The sequence below is a fragment of the Clavelina lepadiformis genome, chromosome 8 (genome assembly GCF_947623445.1).
Source record: "Clavelina lepadiformis chromosome 8, kaClaLepa1.1, whole genome shotgun sequence".
Taxonomy (NCBI): domain Eukaryota; kingdom Metazoa; phylum Chordata; class Ascidiacea; order Aplousobranchia; family Clavelinidae; genus Clavelina; species Clavelina lepadiformis.
In genome coordinates this window covers 17850816-17865710 of record NC_135247.1, presented here as the reverse complement: position 1 = coordinate 17865710, position 14895 = coordinate 17850816, and the positions used below count along the sequence as shown (strand labels likewise).

At 39.0% G+C, this 14895-nt stretch overlaps 1 protein-coding gene across 1 annotated transcript; it reads right to left on the bottom strand.

The window, feature by feature from the left end:
- Positions 1-10091: 10091 nt before the first annotated feature.
- LOC143469826 (uncharacterized) lies at positions 10092-12873 on the bottom strand. Its single transcript, XM_076967664.1, has 5 exons — positions 12311-12873; positions 11521-11690; positions 11355-11408; positions 11138-11266; positions 10092-10981 (listed from the first exon to the last, which is right to left on the bottom strand). Exons 1-5 carry the CDS (start codon positions 12623-12625, stop codon positions 10729-10731), a joined length of 921 nt encoding a protein of 306 aa, XP_076823779.1. The 5' UTR covers positions 12626-12873; the 3' UTR covers positions 10092-10728.
- Positions 12874-14895: the final 2022 nt, after the last annotated feature.

The following is a 14895-nucleotide window of genomic DNA, read 5'->3' as shown; positions in this document are numbered from 1 at the left end:
TTTAATTTGCATTGCAAACACACCGATTTTCACGTTCACACGCTTTGAAATGTTCATGCCTTTTTTGTCATATATTTCCGCCACATCGCAGCACGTTTTATAAGCTTGAACTTTTGTGTGAGACTCCCTCAGAGCCTCAGAACCTCAGTCACAGACGCGAAGTTATAGACATATGTAATACCGTACTACTGTAGTTGTGGTGATTGAATCAGTAGACATCGTGTAAACAGTCACATGACTTGTGTTCTCGGTTATTTGTAATATTGAGAAAGTGTACAGCACCTACAATAAAAGCCTTTTCTGGCAAACGGTATTTGTTATAATATAATACGAACGTTCGGCTATCAGAAAGGTTAGAGAATTCTAACCGCACGCAACAATAGAGTCAGATACTAATGTAGTAGGTTAACTAAGTCAATAACGTAACGTAAGCTAAGACCGATAAACTCTGCATCTGTATCTGCATCTGTCGGCATCAACCTCTACATCCTAAAACGACCCCAACCTCTACATTTCTGGTGACAACCCGACGTTCCGACATTTCTGGTGACAACCCGACGTTCTACTGACAACCCGACGCTTCGACGTTCTAATAAACCACCGACGTTCTAGTGATCACTGACGATCTTGTGTCAAAAACGACGCGTTTCAATTCTCACACTCTCGCAATTCGCACAACCGTTCTTCACTGGTAAGTGGATTTTTCACTTTTTATACAACTACTTGCAACCATAGCTTGTAAATGCATGCTCATCGGCTTGTACCTTATTAAATTAGCTTAAGCTATTCTTATTGTGCTGCATTGTGCTGCAGTTTGAAATAAAAGTTTCTTGTTGTAAAGTATTTTTTGGTTCAATTGTGAACAATTTTTGCGGTGCGCCGCCTAAAACATTTTCTATCGGTTTTGATAAATGTCACAACCTGTGCCGACACAACGAAAAGTTACTTCGGTGCCTGGCAAAGCTAAGACAGAATACCACATGAGCACACGATCAACCGACCGTTCCAACGAGTCAATTAATAATACAACTATGTCGAACGAAAACGGGGAGGGATCTGCAAATACTCCCGATAATGGCATTGCTGGTCCGTCTGGTCTGGGTACTAGTAACCAATTACCAACAAACGCGCAACCACAGAACAATACTTTACGAAACGATTTGTTTTCACACGTTAAACTTCCTACCTTTTGGAAATTTAATCCCGAAGCGTGGATTTCTCACCTTGAACATAAATTTTCTCTTTATCAAATCACTTCTCAAACTAATCGTTACTTGTTGGCGGTAGAGGCAATTCCTGCGAAAGACCTCGCGCTCCTTCGGTTACCTTCTGCGTCGGCACAGAACTGCTACGACATATTGATTAATGAAATCTTGAGAAACTTTGATAAACGTGAGGACCATTTAGATTTTTTGTTGGCGGACCTGACGCTGCACGATCAGTCCCCGAAACATTTAATGCGCGAATTAATGAGCGCAGTAGGTCAAGAGAATCTTACTCCGCCAGTCGTCAAACTAATTCGTGCTAAATTCCTTAAAGCGTTACCACCAGACGTCGCAATTGCGTTAGCCAGCGTGGAACATCACGATCTCCAGAACCTTGCAAGCAGAGCCCACGAAATCTTGCTGCTTAAACAACCAAAAACTTCTTCGCACAACCTTTCCCTTGCCATCACTGATACGGATGACATTGACTACCCAATGCAACCGCAAATACAGCAAATTCAATTGTCTAAACCACCGCGCTATACACGATCTAACGCTAACAACGAATCTAAGAGTTCCGGGCAAAGAAATACGAATTTCACAAATCAAAATACGCCAAACCAACGCAATTCATTTAACTCAGCATGGCAACAACGATCACCACGCACAAACAATGGACAGTTTCACAAATCATACAGCAACAACGGGTTTAATCGAGATAATCGCCGACAAAATGGTTCTTCTTTTGCAAACCAACGCAAATATAATTTTTTACATTCATCCCCCACATTTCAGAAACCAGACTACCAACGTAGCAATTACCCTTGCGCGTCTGATGCTTCTAATGGCTTATGTTATTACCACGCCCGCTTCGGTAGGGATGCGCGCCGCTGTCACCCAAGTTGTAGCATGTGGGAGAACCAATCCCGCCCAACAAAAAACGCGTGGCGATCGACGCAACATTAACCCCGTCAGTCCCGTCGATCGCATCAACAATAAAAAGAGGCTGCCCCTTGTTAACTGTATATGATCACGCCAATAGTATTCACTTTTATGTAGATAGCGCGGCAGCAACTTCTCTTTTGTCCGCTAGTTTAGCTGACGTATCAAACCGCAAACCGCAAACACCGCTTTTCGCTGCTAACAGCACGCCAATTACTACGTATGGCACTACACAACTTAATGTTTCCCTTCATCCTCGTTTTTCTTATCCCTTTGAATTTGTGCTTGCGGACACACCTTTTTGCATATTGGGGCTGGATTTCCTCACTGAATACAACTTTGTTTTGGATCTTAAAGCCAAGCATCTCATAGATGTACCGAACCAACAGCAATATACGTTAGAGCCTGTTGAAAGTGATCCTGTTCGCATATCCATTCTCAGCCAGATAGATCCTGTTGCAGACCTTTTACATCAATTTCCAGACTTGCAAAAACCCATGTCAGCTGTTAAACCAGTGAAGCATTCCATCGTTCACCACATCCATACCACAGGTTCTCCTGTACGTGCACGTCCACGTCGATATAGCCCAGAAACAATGCAGATCTTGAAGAAAGAAATTGACAGCTTGCTGGAGCGAGAAATTATCCGATACAGTGATTCTCCTTATGGAAGTCCGGCCTTGCTCGTTCCTAAAGGCTCTTCTGGCAATAAATATCGTCTTGTCGTTGATTATAAATTAGTCAACAAACAAACAATCGACAGCTGTTACCCTCTTCCGTTCTTACATAGTTTTTCCGAGGTTTTGTATGGTAAAACTGTCTTCTCTAAATGCGATCTCCAAAACGCCTTTCATCAAATAAAAGTGGCTCCAGAAGATGTCCATAAAACGGCGTTTGTTTGCCCCCTAGGACAATTCGAATACACAAGACTCCCATTCGGTTTGTCCGGCGCCCCACGGACCTTTTCCAGACTAATAGGGGAAGTAGTACGTCCCCTTCAGCACCTTGGAATCTTTGCTTACCTCGATGATATCATCATTGGAAGTAGTAACCTATCAGAACATCTTGAACACCTTAAGTTGCTTTTTCAACGACTTGAGGAATTTGGCTTAACGCTCAATTTAGACAAAAGTGAATTCAACCGCAAGTCTCTTGACTACCTTGGCCATCACATAAATTCTGAGGGTATACGACCAACTCAAGAAAAAGTGCAGGCCATTCTTGATTACCCACAGCCACAAACCTGCAAACAGCTGAAACGTTACTTGGGAATTTATTGCTATTATTTTCGCTTTCTGAAGCATTGTTCCACAACCTTACAACCGCTTTACAAGCTAGTTCCGAACAGTCGCAGCAAACGCGCGGCCCCTTTAACATGGAATGTCGAAGCCGAATGCGCCTTCGCCAGCAGCAAACAAGCTATTGCAAATGCTAGCACTTTAGCGTTTCCGAAACTCCATGCTCCAACTTATCTAACAGTTGACGCTTCGTTGACCGGTATTGGAGCGACATTAGAGCAATTGCAAGGAAATCAACTTGTTCCTTTGGCCTTCTTTTCAAGACAGCTGAGCGCTAGTCAAACCTGGGGAGCAAGGCGCTCCTGCCCCCATGCCCCAGAGCGCTGATCTAGCAGATATACAAGCTACGGTGTTACAACCAGTACATAGACTATTTCGGCCGTTTAAAACAACCGTTACAATGCCGACCCTTGCGGTTCCTGCGCCGCCAACCACTTCGGCTGAGGATCTACTACTTTGGTTCCAGCAGCTGGATGAACTGTTCCAGCTGGTTCCTGATTTTGAGTTTATGAGCAAAATCCTTACTGTTGATAGGTATGAACTAATTAATAAGATTTCTATGTTGGCCATGCTACAGCCATGTGCTCTCTTGGTTGTGCATTTGTGATTCGTATGTGGAGTAATACGTTCATGTTCAAGACTGTCTAAATACAAGAGATTCTGCCGAACGTCTTATCGACTTAGTTCAACACATAATATCACGAGAGTAGCGATATTAACATGGTGGCAGCGAATCCTGTGTTGTAACAAGTTGATCCTACGAAATATACTAACATAGACCTACAATACTGTACCGTACTAGCCTATTTCCTGATAGTATCCATCTGCAATGGAAGGATTACGGTTACCAGAACCTCTAGACATACATTCAGCGTCTTTAGCGGAAGACTACCGACGTTGGAAAGAACAGGTAGTCAACCATTCTTAATTGTGCTGGATCTGATATGATAAGTGTAGCCAAGCACTTCATTTACACAACAGGTCAAGACAAGGACAACCCGGCAGAACTGTTCAACAAAATGGCCGCATATTGCAACCCAAGGCAGCATGAGTCCCTTGAAGCATATAAATTCTGGAGAGCCACATGGTCAACAGGCAACTTTGATCACTTTTTAATAGAGCTTCGAAGTCGTGCAGAAACCTGCAATTTTGGAGACATGAAAAGTCGCATGCTACGTGACAAGATAATCTTTACTGTTCCTGATAAGGTGCGCCAAGTGCTACTAAGAGAAAATGACCTCACTCTTGACCGAGCCATTCAAATCTGTCGTTCTTTTGATTCGTCTGGTGCACAATCGCAACAAATGCAAGTTGAAGATGGTACCGTACAAAAAGTCAGTAGCAACAAGCATGAATATGCCAACAGAGGAACTCGTCGTCACACATCACTCCTGTCAGAGTGCAACTTTTGTGGTAAAAGCCATAAACGTGGAAAATCATTTTGTCCTGCGTATGGGAAGAAATGCGCAAAATGTCATGGTTTGAATCATTTCAAATCAAAATGTCGATCACGAGTTCACTGCATTGAAGATAAGCAAGCTACATTACGAGAGGTGGAAAATGAACCCGAACAAGAATTTTTGCATGCTGTGCACGATGGAAAAGACAGACTGACTGCTTTACTTCAAGTAAATGGTTGCACGGTACGATTTCAATTGGATACCGGTGCTGACGTCAATACCATATGTAAGAAGTATGTGCGATATACTCAACTCCAACCTTGCACCAAACAGCTGACAATGTGGAACAAAACCAAAATTAAGATAGCTGGTCTTGCAACGTTAAATGTCACCAACACAAAAACAAACGAGGTATATCCTGTATTATTTCATGTTGTTGATAATAATTTGAATTGCTTGCTAAGTTATAGCACAGTAACAGAAATGAATTTGATAACTGTTAATGCTGATTCGTTTATTGCAAATGTTGTACAGATGATGTTATTTTGGGTGATTTAGGTACTGTATCTTTAACTGTTGATAGTAGTGTCAAACCGAGAATTTTACCTTGTCGCCGCATACCTGTAGCCTTGCAAGAAAAAGTTAAGCAAGAGCTTGACAAATTGGTTGCTAGTAATGTCATTTCAGTCATCGATGAACCGACTGAATGGGTCAGCCAAATGGCTATTGTATCCAAGCCTAATGGAAAGATAAGAATCTGCATTGATCCACAGCCTCTCAATGTCGCCTTACAGCGTGAACATTACAAACTGCCTACCTTGGATGATATATTGCCTGCTCTGAAGGGTGCAAAAGTGTTCAGCAAACTTGATGTTAAGCATGCCTTCTGGCACGTTAAGTTGGATGATGACTCCAGCCGACTGACTACTATGATTACCCCTCACGGTCGATTCCGATGGAACAGACTTCCGTTTGGTCTGAAAGTGAGCAGTGAGATCTTCCAAAAAAGACTACACTCAGCCCTGTCTGGACTGCAAGGTGTATTTGCAGTGGCAGATGATGTAATTGTTATTGGTTGTGGAAAGACCACAATCGAGGCTGAAACACACCATGACCAAAATCTAACAAAACTACGTGAGAGATGTCATGAATGTAACATTTTACTAAATGAAGAAAAAACTGTAACCAAAGCTTCGCAGATCACATTTATGGGTCACTTGATGTCCAACAACGGAATAGCACCTGATCCTGCGAAAATCGAAGCAATTCAACGTATGCCTTCTCCTGAAGATGTTTCCGGTGTGAAACGATTTTGTGGCATGGTACAATATTTGGCTCGTTTCCTGCCAAACCTAGCCAATGACCTGGAACCCTTACGGAAACTGACGAGGAAGAATGAGAAATGGAAGTGGAGCGAAGAGTGCGAGAAAGCAATGAATAAAGTTAAAGAAAAGCTCTGCGAAACTCCTATTCTGACATTTTTTGATCAAAGAAAAGATCTAATTCTTCAAGTAGACAGTAGCAAAAGTGGTTTGGGAGCAGTGTTGCTTCAGAATGATCAACCCATTGAATATGCTTCTAGAGCCCTGACAAAGACAGAGCAAAATTGGGCTCAGATTGAAAAAGAGCTTCTTTCTGTTGTGTTTGGTCTGGAACGTTTTGATCAGTATACGTATGGACGAAAGATAATAGTTCACAATGATCATCGACCCTTACAGTCTATTTTAAAAAAACCTCTGAGTCAAGACAATGATCATCGACCCTTACAGTCTATTTTAAAAAAACCTCTGAGTCAAGCGCCAAAGCGTCTCCAAGCTCTCATTATGCGCCTGAATCGTTACGATATTGTTTTTGAATATGTCCCAGGCACTGCATTAGTAATTGCTGACACATTAAGTCGTGCCTACCCGGAACTTCTCGATCAACCAAACCGAATCGCGCAAGTGGTTACAGAACCAATTCTAGATGAAATTCCTGATGAACGATTAAAAGAAATAAAGAATGCAATACAGACGAATGAGGAATCTCAACTCCTGCTCGAAGTCATCAAGAATGGGTGGCCAGACAACAAAGAACATTTGCCTCCCATCATCAAACCTTACTTCTCCATTCGTGACACACTGAGTCAAGAAAATGGCATCATTCTAAAAGGCGAGAGAACCTTCATCCCTCAACCTCTTCGATCAGAAATCAAATCTCAACTCCATTCAGCTCACCTTGGTGCTGATAGCATGTTACGAAGAGCTCGCGAAACCGTTTTCTGGCTAGGAATGCCAAACGAATTAAAACAACTGGCTCATGATTGCACAATATGCCAACAAGCAAAGCCAAACAACCAACGAGAACCATTACTGCTACATCCCGAAGGTTTATCACCATTTGAAAAAGTTGGTGTTGATTTATTTGAGTTGAACCAAAAGTCTTATTTAGTCACGGTTGACTATTTTTCAAATTTTGCTGAAATTGATGTCATGACCTCAACAACTGCAAAGCACGTAATCATTTCGTTGAAGCGTCATTTTGCCCGATATGGAATTCCTAAATGCATTGTATCTGACTCTGGACCCCAGTTCATCTCTACAGAATTTCAAAGATTCTGTCAAAAATGGGCGATACAACACTACAAATCATCACCAGGACACCAACAATGCAATGGAAAAGCGGAAGCTGCTGTGAAAACACTAAAGAACATGCTGAGACGTACTGCACAAGATGGGAAAGATCAGTGGCTGGCACTTCTGGAATTGCGCAATACGCCACGACAAGACGTCAACTGCAGTCCTACAAAGATATTGTTTGGTAGACCAACTCGATCAGTGATACCGATTCACATTCCAAAAAGCAAACATCTTGACATCGATCGTCGTCATCAACGCCGCACCTCAGTCAAACAAACCTACGATAGCAAAAGTCAACCAATGTCAAAATTGTATATCAACCAACGAGTTTATTTCCAAAGTGCGGAAAAGAAGGGATGGCAAAAGGGTAAAATTGTACGCATACTTGGGCCTCGTTCATATTTGGTAGAATCATTGGATGGTTTTCGTTATTGTCGTAATCGAGTACATATTCGTATTGACCATAGCAAGTCTAACAATGTGTATGAAGATACTGATTTTAACTTTACATTTTCGACACCAAACCAAAACAGTCAACCCACAGCTAACAACTACACTGTTGCTAACACACGACCTAATCGTACACATAGAATGCCAGTAAGATATAATGATTATGTACTGTAAATACTGTGTTTGTGTCACCTTGTTCTGTACTGTAAATACTGTGTTTGTGTCACCTTACCTTCACTGTTTTATTTCTTGCCACTCATTATGCATGTAGCTTTAAACTTCAAGTGTGCCTCACATATATTGCGAGTAGTATGTTATTTCAGTATTTTCTGTGTGATGGTATTTCAGTATTTTCTGCGTGCTCATAAAGCCTTCTCACTGTTAGTCTTTACTTAAAGAAAGGAGGATGTTGATAGGTATGAACTAATTAATAAGATTTCTATGTTGGCCATGCTACAGCCATGTGCTCTCTTGGTTGTGCATTTGTGATTCGTATGTGGAGTAATACGTTCATGTTCAAGACTGTCTAAATACAAGAGATTCTGCCGAACGTCTTATCGACTTAGTTCAACACATAATATCACGAGAGTAGCGATATTAACACTTACCATGGTAGCAGCCACACCTGCTTTCCACATGGCCCCCTTGATGAAGTATATATCCAACGGGGTTACGGACAAAACCCTGGAATACGAACAGTTCAAACAATTTTTGCATGCCCGGTTAATCTTGGAGATACCCTCCAACATGTAGCTATATTACCATCAGTTATTTTAAGCATATGTTACAGTTCATTCATTTGTATATAACTTCAGTTTTTTGTTTGTGCTTGCTCGCCATTGCCACCTTCAGTACGTTACATGTTAATTGTCATCTTTTTCCTTCCGTAGCGGGGGAGGAATGTGGCGGCTTGGCTCGCTTTTGTAAAATCCTTACGTCTTTCGTAGAAATGTGTTTTCCAGAACAATTGGAGTTTTTAAACTTTCAGTCCCGCCACATCATTCTTATGAAAGAGTTTTCCAGCTAGTAAATGGAGTTTAAAACTTGCCTTTTCAGAACACTGCAAACTACCGTTGGTATATTTGAAAACTTGCTACGAATAACTTCGTGTGAAAGCTCCTTATTTAGTACGTTACCAGGTCGCTTCCAAGTAACTGTTTCCAACTTAACCAAATTTAATTTGCATTGCAAACACACCGATTTTCACGTTCACACGCTTTGAAATGTTCATGCCTTTTTTGTCATATATTTCCGCCACATCGCAGCACGTTTTATAAGCTTGAACTTTTGTGTGAGACTCCCTCAGAGCCTCAGAACCTCAGTCACAGACGCGAAGTTATAGACATATGTAATACCGTACTACTGTAGTTGTGGTGATTGAATCAGTAGACATCGTGTAAACAGTCACATGACTTGTGTTCTCGGTTATTTGTAATATTGAGAAAGTGTACAGCACCTACAATAAAAGCCTTTTCTGGCAAACGGTATTTGTTATAATATAATACGAACGTTCGGCTATCAGAAAGGTTAGAGAATTCTAACCGCACGCAACAATAGAGTCAGATACTAATGTAGTAGGTTAACTAAGTCAATAACGTAACGTAAGCTAAGACCGATAAACTCTGCATCTGTATCTGCATCTGTCGGCATCAACCTCTACATCCTAAAACGACCCCAACCTCTACATACTAAAGACCTGATTAACTAGTTTGCTAGAAAACTTTGTCTATCCAGAACTTGATGGGGACATTTTTCCTCCATCCCCCCTGACAATAATAGGTCTTTGCCAGCGACCAATTGCCAAAAGTCATCTTGCATTTCAAGGTACAGAATTCTACTGATTTACTTGCAAAAACTGTCGGGATATTCTGCTCCCAACTAGTGAAATCTACAGCTCTCGTAACAAACATAATCACTCAAATTATGCAGTATATTTTGCAGGCATTGCTCTAGCTTAGGTTTCATTTAAAAGTAAACTGTAGTGTAAATTATGTTCACAAATTTAGACCTTGCCAAATATATAAGTAAGAAATGGTTGCTACTAAATACCTTATATTTTTAACAGAGTAGGTCCTAAAGGCAAAATAATTTAAAGTGTTCATACCTGACTTCCTGCCTGATTTATTTCTCAGAATTTAACACGTAAACTGCTACAGTAGTACTCTTTACACAACGACAAAAGGTTTTACATTTGTTTTAATAAAAAATTACATGATGTTAAAGCTGTGAAAAAGGCAGGTTGAAATTGCTAAGGTAAGTTTGATAAAATGGCAACTCAAGGTATCGGCTGATATGTACCTTATTAAGAAGTAAAAAATAAAGATTGCCGAATATACCACATGTACAAAATTAAACACTGACTTTTTAAAATTTTTACAGAAAACGCAGCAATAGATGTTTAAAATACAAAGTACAAGCAACATATGAAAAGTGGTCAACTACAGTACATTATTTTAAAAAGCAAAGCGGCACCTTCATGAGTTGCAGAGAAATCATTTGATACAAGTTCACAAAAAATAAACAGGCAAACATGAGAAGTGTGAAACTGGAGGTGACTGTATGCTAAGGTCACTTGCAAGCAACTACTTTTCCAAAATACATGGCCACCAATGTTAAATGTTCATAGAAATATGATGTAACACATTTATTGATTGCCTATAGTACATCATCATTCAAGAAAGCTCAGTTTTGAAAGTTCTTATGGCAAGCTAGGTTTTGCCAGCTTCACAGATAACAATTTTGTTCCGATGTAAATTTGTAAGGTGCAAATGCATGCAAAGCAACATAGGTTTGGCAAACTAGTGTTCTTGTGGTGTTATGCTAGCTCAACTTCCTGATAGACAGGCTTTCCTTGAATTCTTGAAGTAAGCGTGCTTGTTGAGGTTGCAAATCTACTTGTTAGCTTACGACTTTTGATGGAGATTTTCGACATGCTTCTGCGTAAGCCCTGACGACTGAATCCCAAAATCTGTGAAGATGAATCAGCATCCAGTGACTCGTAAGTATTTTGATTTGCAGCTGACTTTATTAACATGACATCTTTGGCGACCCTTTCTCGAAGACTTGATCTATTCAAATGATAAAAGAGCGACATGTAAGCATCATGAGGTTTGATGATCAGTAAAAACGATGTTTTTTTACACAAAAGTAAATGTTGATATTGCATTTGTGTATGTGAATGCATGAAAAGCATAAAAGATTATCCAACTCCAAGTAAAACAAACTTTTTATTTCGTTGTTGATTTTCAAAATGGTGAAGAGCTGTGTTAAGTTTTCCACCGTTTGCTTTGAGTTTTTTAATACCAGATTGCACTGTTTCCAAGTGTGCAATGAATGCATCAGCATTAACATCCCTAAATTGGCACGAACAACATTTTGTAAGTACGCAAAAGATTGGTAAGACAATTACAATAAATACTTTACAAAAGCAATACATTGTACCTTATTTTTCTTTTTATCGGAGTTTTACATGCCAAAGTTGAAGCAGGAGTACAACTGAAATGAAAAACTTTAATTGTGCCGTGCGCATCATACATGGTTCCATGTACATATACAAGTAAAAATATGCAAATTTCAGTATGAATACAGTATTTAAGTTATCACATACCCAAGTGATGACAATCGTTTTGATCTTCGTAATCTGGAAGTTGGAGTTTTATTAAATGGATTGTTTGGAGTTAATGGTGAGTTCATGACACGATCCCGATAACGCGATCTTGGTGATGTGATATTTTTTATAGTATTTCTGCCTCTTGCATTGCTTTTTCTACTGAATTTCTGAAAATCAGTACACCAGTATTGCAAAAAATGAAAAGGCGAACAAACTTTAGAATGCCCGACATATCCAGTGAAATATCAATGACAATACCAATACACCCAAATTACTGCTGACTTCATCTTAATAAAACTATGAACTAAATACTATGCTCAGATCTGGTTAGGATTAACACATACAAATTCTGGGCTTCCTCTACTTTTGCACTCCCATATAACCATGGAGCGTATAATTAGGAATAATTATATATGTCATAATTTTTTTTATTACATCATAACTCTTTTCCATTCAAACTTTAAAGCCAGAAGTACAACAAACCCTAACTTCTAGTACAACAAACATAAGCACCACTCAAAAGTACAGCAGTTTTTGACAGGAAATCGTGCATGCAAATTTTGGCATACATGCACAATACCGTCACATGCCTCAATTCTTTGTTTACTTATTATAAATTGGCATTAAAGCAACCAGTTTTTCTTTGTTTATTTATTAGGCTATAAATCGGCAGGATGAGTAAATGTTTGGCGGGGAAGTTTATGAATCTCATGCAATATAGGTGCCACATTTTCCAGTAGTTTACACTAAGACACATGAACATTTGATTTTACACATTGTGTTTTACCTGTGAAACAGCATCAATGGCAACACCAAATCCTTTATTAATTCTCTGGCTCATTTTCCCTTTTCCTCCTTTTGGTAGTTGAGGTCTTGGATGAGGTTTTGAAACACTGTTTCCGTTTTTCATATGTAGGCTTATATATGGTTTTGCGAGAGTATTTGTAATGTTTAAATTTTTGAAGGGAACTCTGGGCCTCAAAACCATTGTGAAATTATTGCTTTCATTCTCCCGACATTTTTCAGAAAAAGTTGAGTATGCACGGCTAGCATTTTCATCACAAAATTCCTTATAACCTGGCTGGTTAGTCCACAAAGCCATATTTTAGCCTAGACCTACTTTATTTATACTCGAGTTCTGATAAAATAAAATTTGTCATCCACCCAGTTTCATTGTTTTATAGTAAACTACTGGCAGCTGCGTGATGAGTTAAGCTACAAGTTGGTAAATTATAGCCTAAATTTTTTTGCACCAATCTTCAAATTTGGAACACTTTTCGCACAAACCGAAGATTCAAAGATACGCCAAAACACAATTTCTCCACAAATGATGATTAATCAAAATAAATTTGTATTCGCCGCCATGATTACCAACCAAGTGATTGGAAAGACATCGAAATCATAGAAGTGATTTTGTGCAAAAAATTTAGTGTTTACAAGCACCAGTACACTCAACTTTCATTAAAAAAAGTTACAGGAAACTGTCATCAGTGTTTAGGTGTAAGGAAAAATACTAAATGGTTTTTTAATTTTAAAACGCATAGAGCCAAGTATAATATATCAAACTATCCCCATATGTTAGGCCTAATTTGACGTTGTGTCTTGCGTTATGTTTTGCTGTGATAATCGTCAGACCAACGATATAAAGAACATGATAGGAAACTGCTAGGGGAAGTACCGTTTTTATTTCGCCCTCGTTACGCTTCAGTGCGGTCACATCCGTTTGTCACGTTTGACTTTGGTTGAACCTTGGACTTAGTGTAGCCTAACTGGCCTCACGAAGAAATAACTATGATTAGGGGAAGGTGACGTTTGTAAGCGTATATATCAGTATAGCCTATAAGCCTAGCTGAATTTGGTTAACTTTGAAGTTTACTATGGTGCGAAATTTATAAAACTCGGTGAAACTAGGCCTAAATATCTACAGGTATGCTTGCAGATTGAGACTGCAATATAAAAATGCCACGTATATGTTGCATGCCTGAACTGTCAACAACTGTCAACCTCAGCACAATTTATTTCGTGCACCAAACAAAAAATTTTGTATCAAAAAAAAAGAAGCATGGGCAGAAGTATTAGAAAGAAAAATTTTGTCGTACCGAGAGGACAAGTTTATACAAGAGTTGTACAGCAAAGATCAAGTGAAAATCTGTGAGGAGCATTTTATTGAAGAAGATATTATCATGAGTAAGCAGTTTTTTTTAAATTACTTTTGAGTATCTAATCCATGCTTCTAAAAATGAAATTTGTAGCTTAGGCTACCATATTGGTACTACAGTATCAGATGTGTTTAAATTTTAGAAGGAACTCGCAAGGAGCTACGCATAGGGGCCATTCCAACCCTGAAGCTACCACAAAAATCTGTGGAAGTGAAAAAAATTCCAGAAAGAAGACAACCTAAAGAAAGAATATTGCCCTCCAAAGTTTATTCCACAGGCTTAATGGATATTAGACAACAAGTAAAGAATTATTAAAGAATTATTAAAGAGGAAGCAATGAGGCTCCTGATGTAAATTCATATGGGCAGTACCAAAACATAATATCTTGCATGAAACAATACAAACAAGTAAAGGGGAGCAATGTTGAAATTGTTGATTAATTCATTTTGAAATGTTCTCACTGTGGTGATTAACACACATTTTTTTGATTGCTTACTTTTTCAGTAAGTAGTGTATTTGTTGCCCAAACTACAGTCATCGATAATAAAGAACATAGATTATTTGTAAACGCATCAGATATTACTTCAGTGATTTACGTAGACTGATGTTCTTAGAATTACGGCTTTGAACTAATTTTGACTTTAGTACCTTCGCCTTTTGAAACGATCGAATTTTGAAAAAAAGGTGACCAACACGTTGCAACACATAAGCATCTAAGTCATAATTATTAGTGATGTCATGCAACTCTGACAAATCAAGAGAACTAATTGCATTAGATATGGTATCTTTTAAAGTTGCGTGATTTCGAAAGTTAATTTCTAAAAACTTTAGTACATCAAGCAATGTTTGATTAGGTTTAAGCAGTGTCCCATACTCATTGCACTGTAAGATAGAAATTAATGAATTATCAGAAGGAACAAAACAGTTTATGCTGTCTTCCAGCTGTGCTAAAATGGCAAGTTCCTCTTCATCTCCATTGCGTTTCAGTTTACGCAGAATATATCCTCCAACATACTCGAGAATACTAATTTCATCAGGAGTGAGGTTACTTGATGGCAATTCTGTTTTTTTTTCTGCGTGTATTTTCCTAGAGTAAAAAATCCAACTTATTGCAATTGATTTCAGAAAGTTGGAACATATTACCACACCATTCAATATCAGTATAATACAACATTGATATCTTATCAGTTATCACATTAAATGTTAAGCTGAA

Excerpts from the sequence above, each read along its gene's own strand:
- LOC143469826 (XM_076967664.1), bottom strand. The coding sequence starts at position 12,625 with ATGGCTTTGTGGACTAACCAGCCAGGTTATAAGGAATTTTGTGATGAA. Across the intron at positions 11,691-12,310 it reads CCATTGATGCTGTTTCACAG|AAATTCAGTAGAAAAAGCAA; the intron begins GTAAAACACAAT and ends ACTGATTTTCAG. Across the intron at positions 11,267-11,354 it reads CCGATAAAAAGAAAAATAAG|GGATGTTAATGCTGATGCAT; the intron begins GTACAATGTATT and ends GTGCCAATTTAG.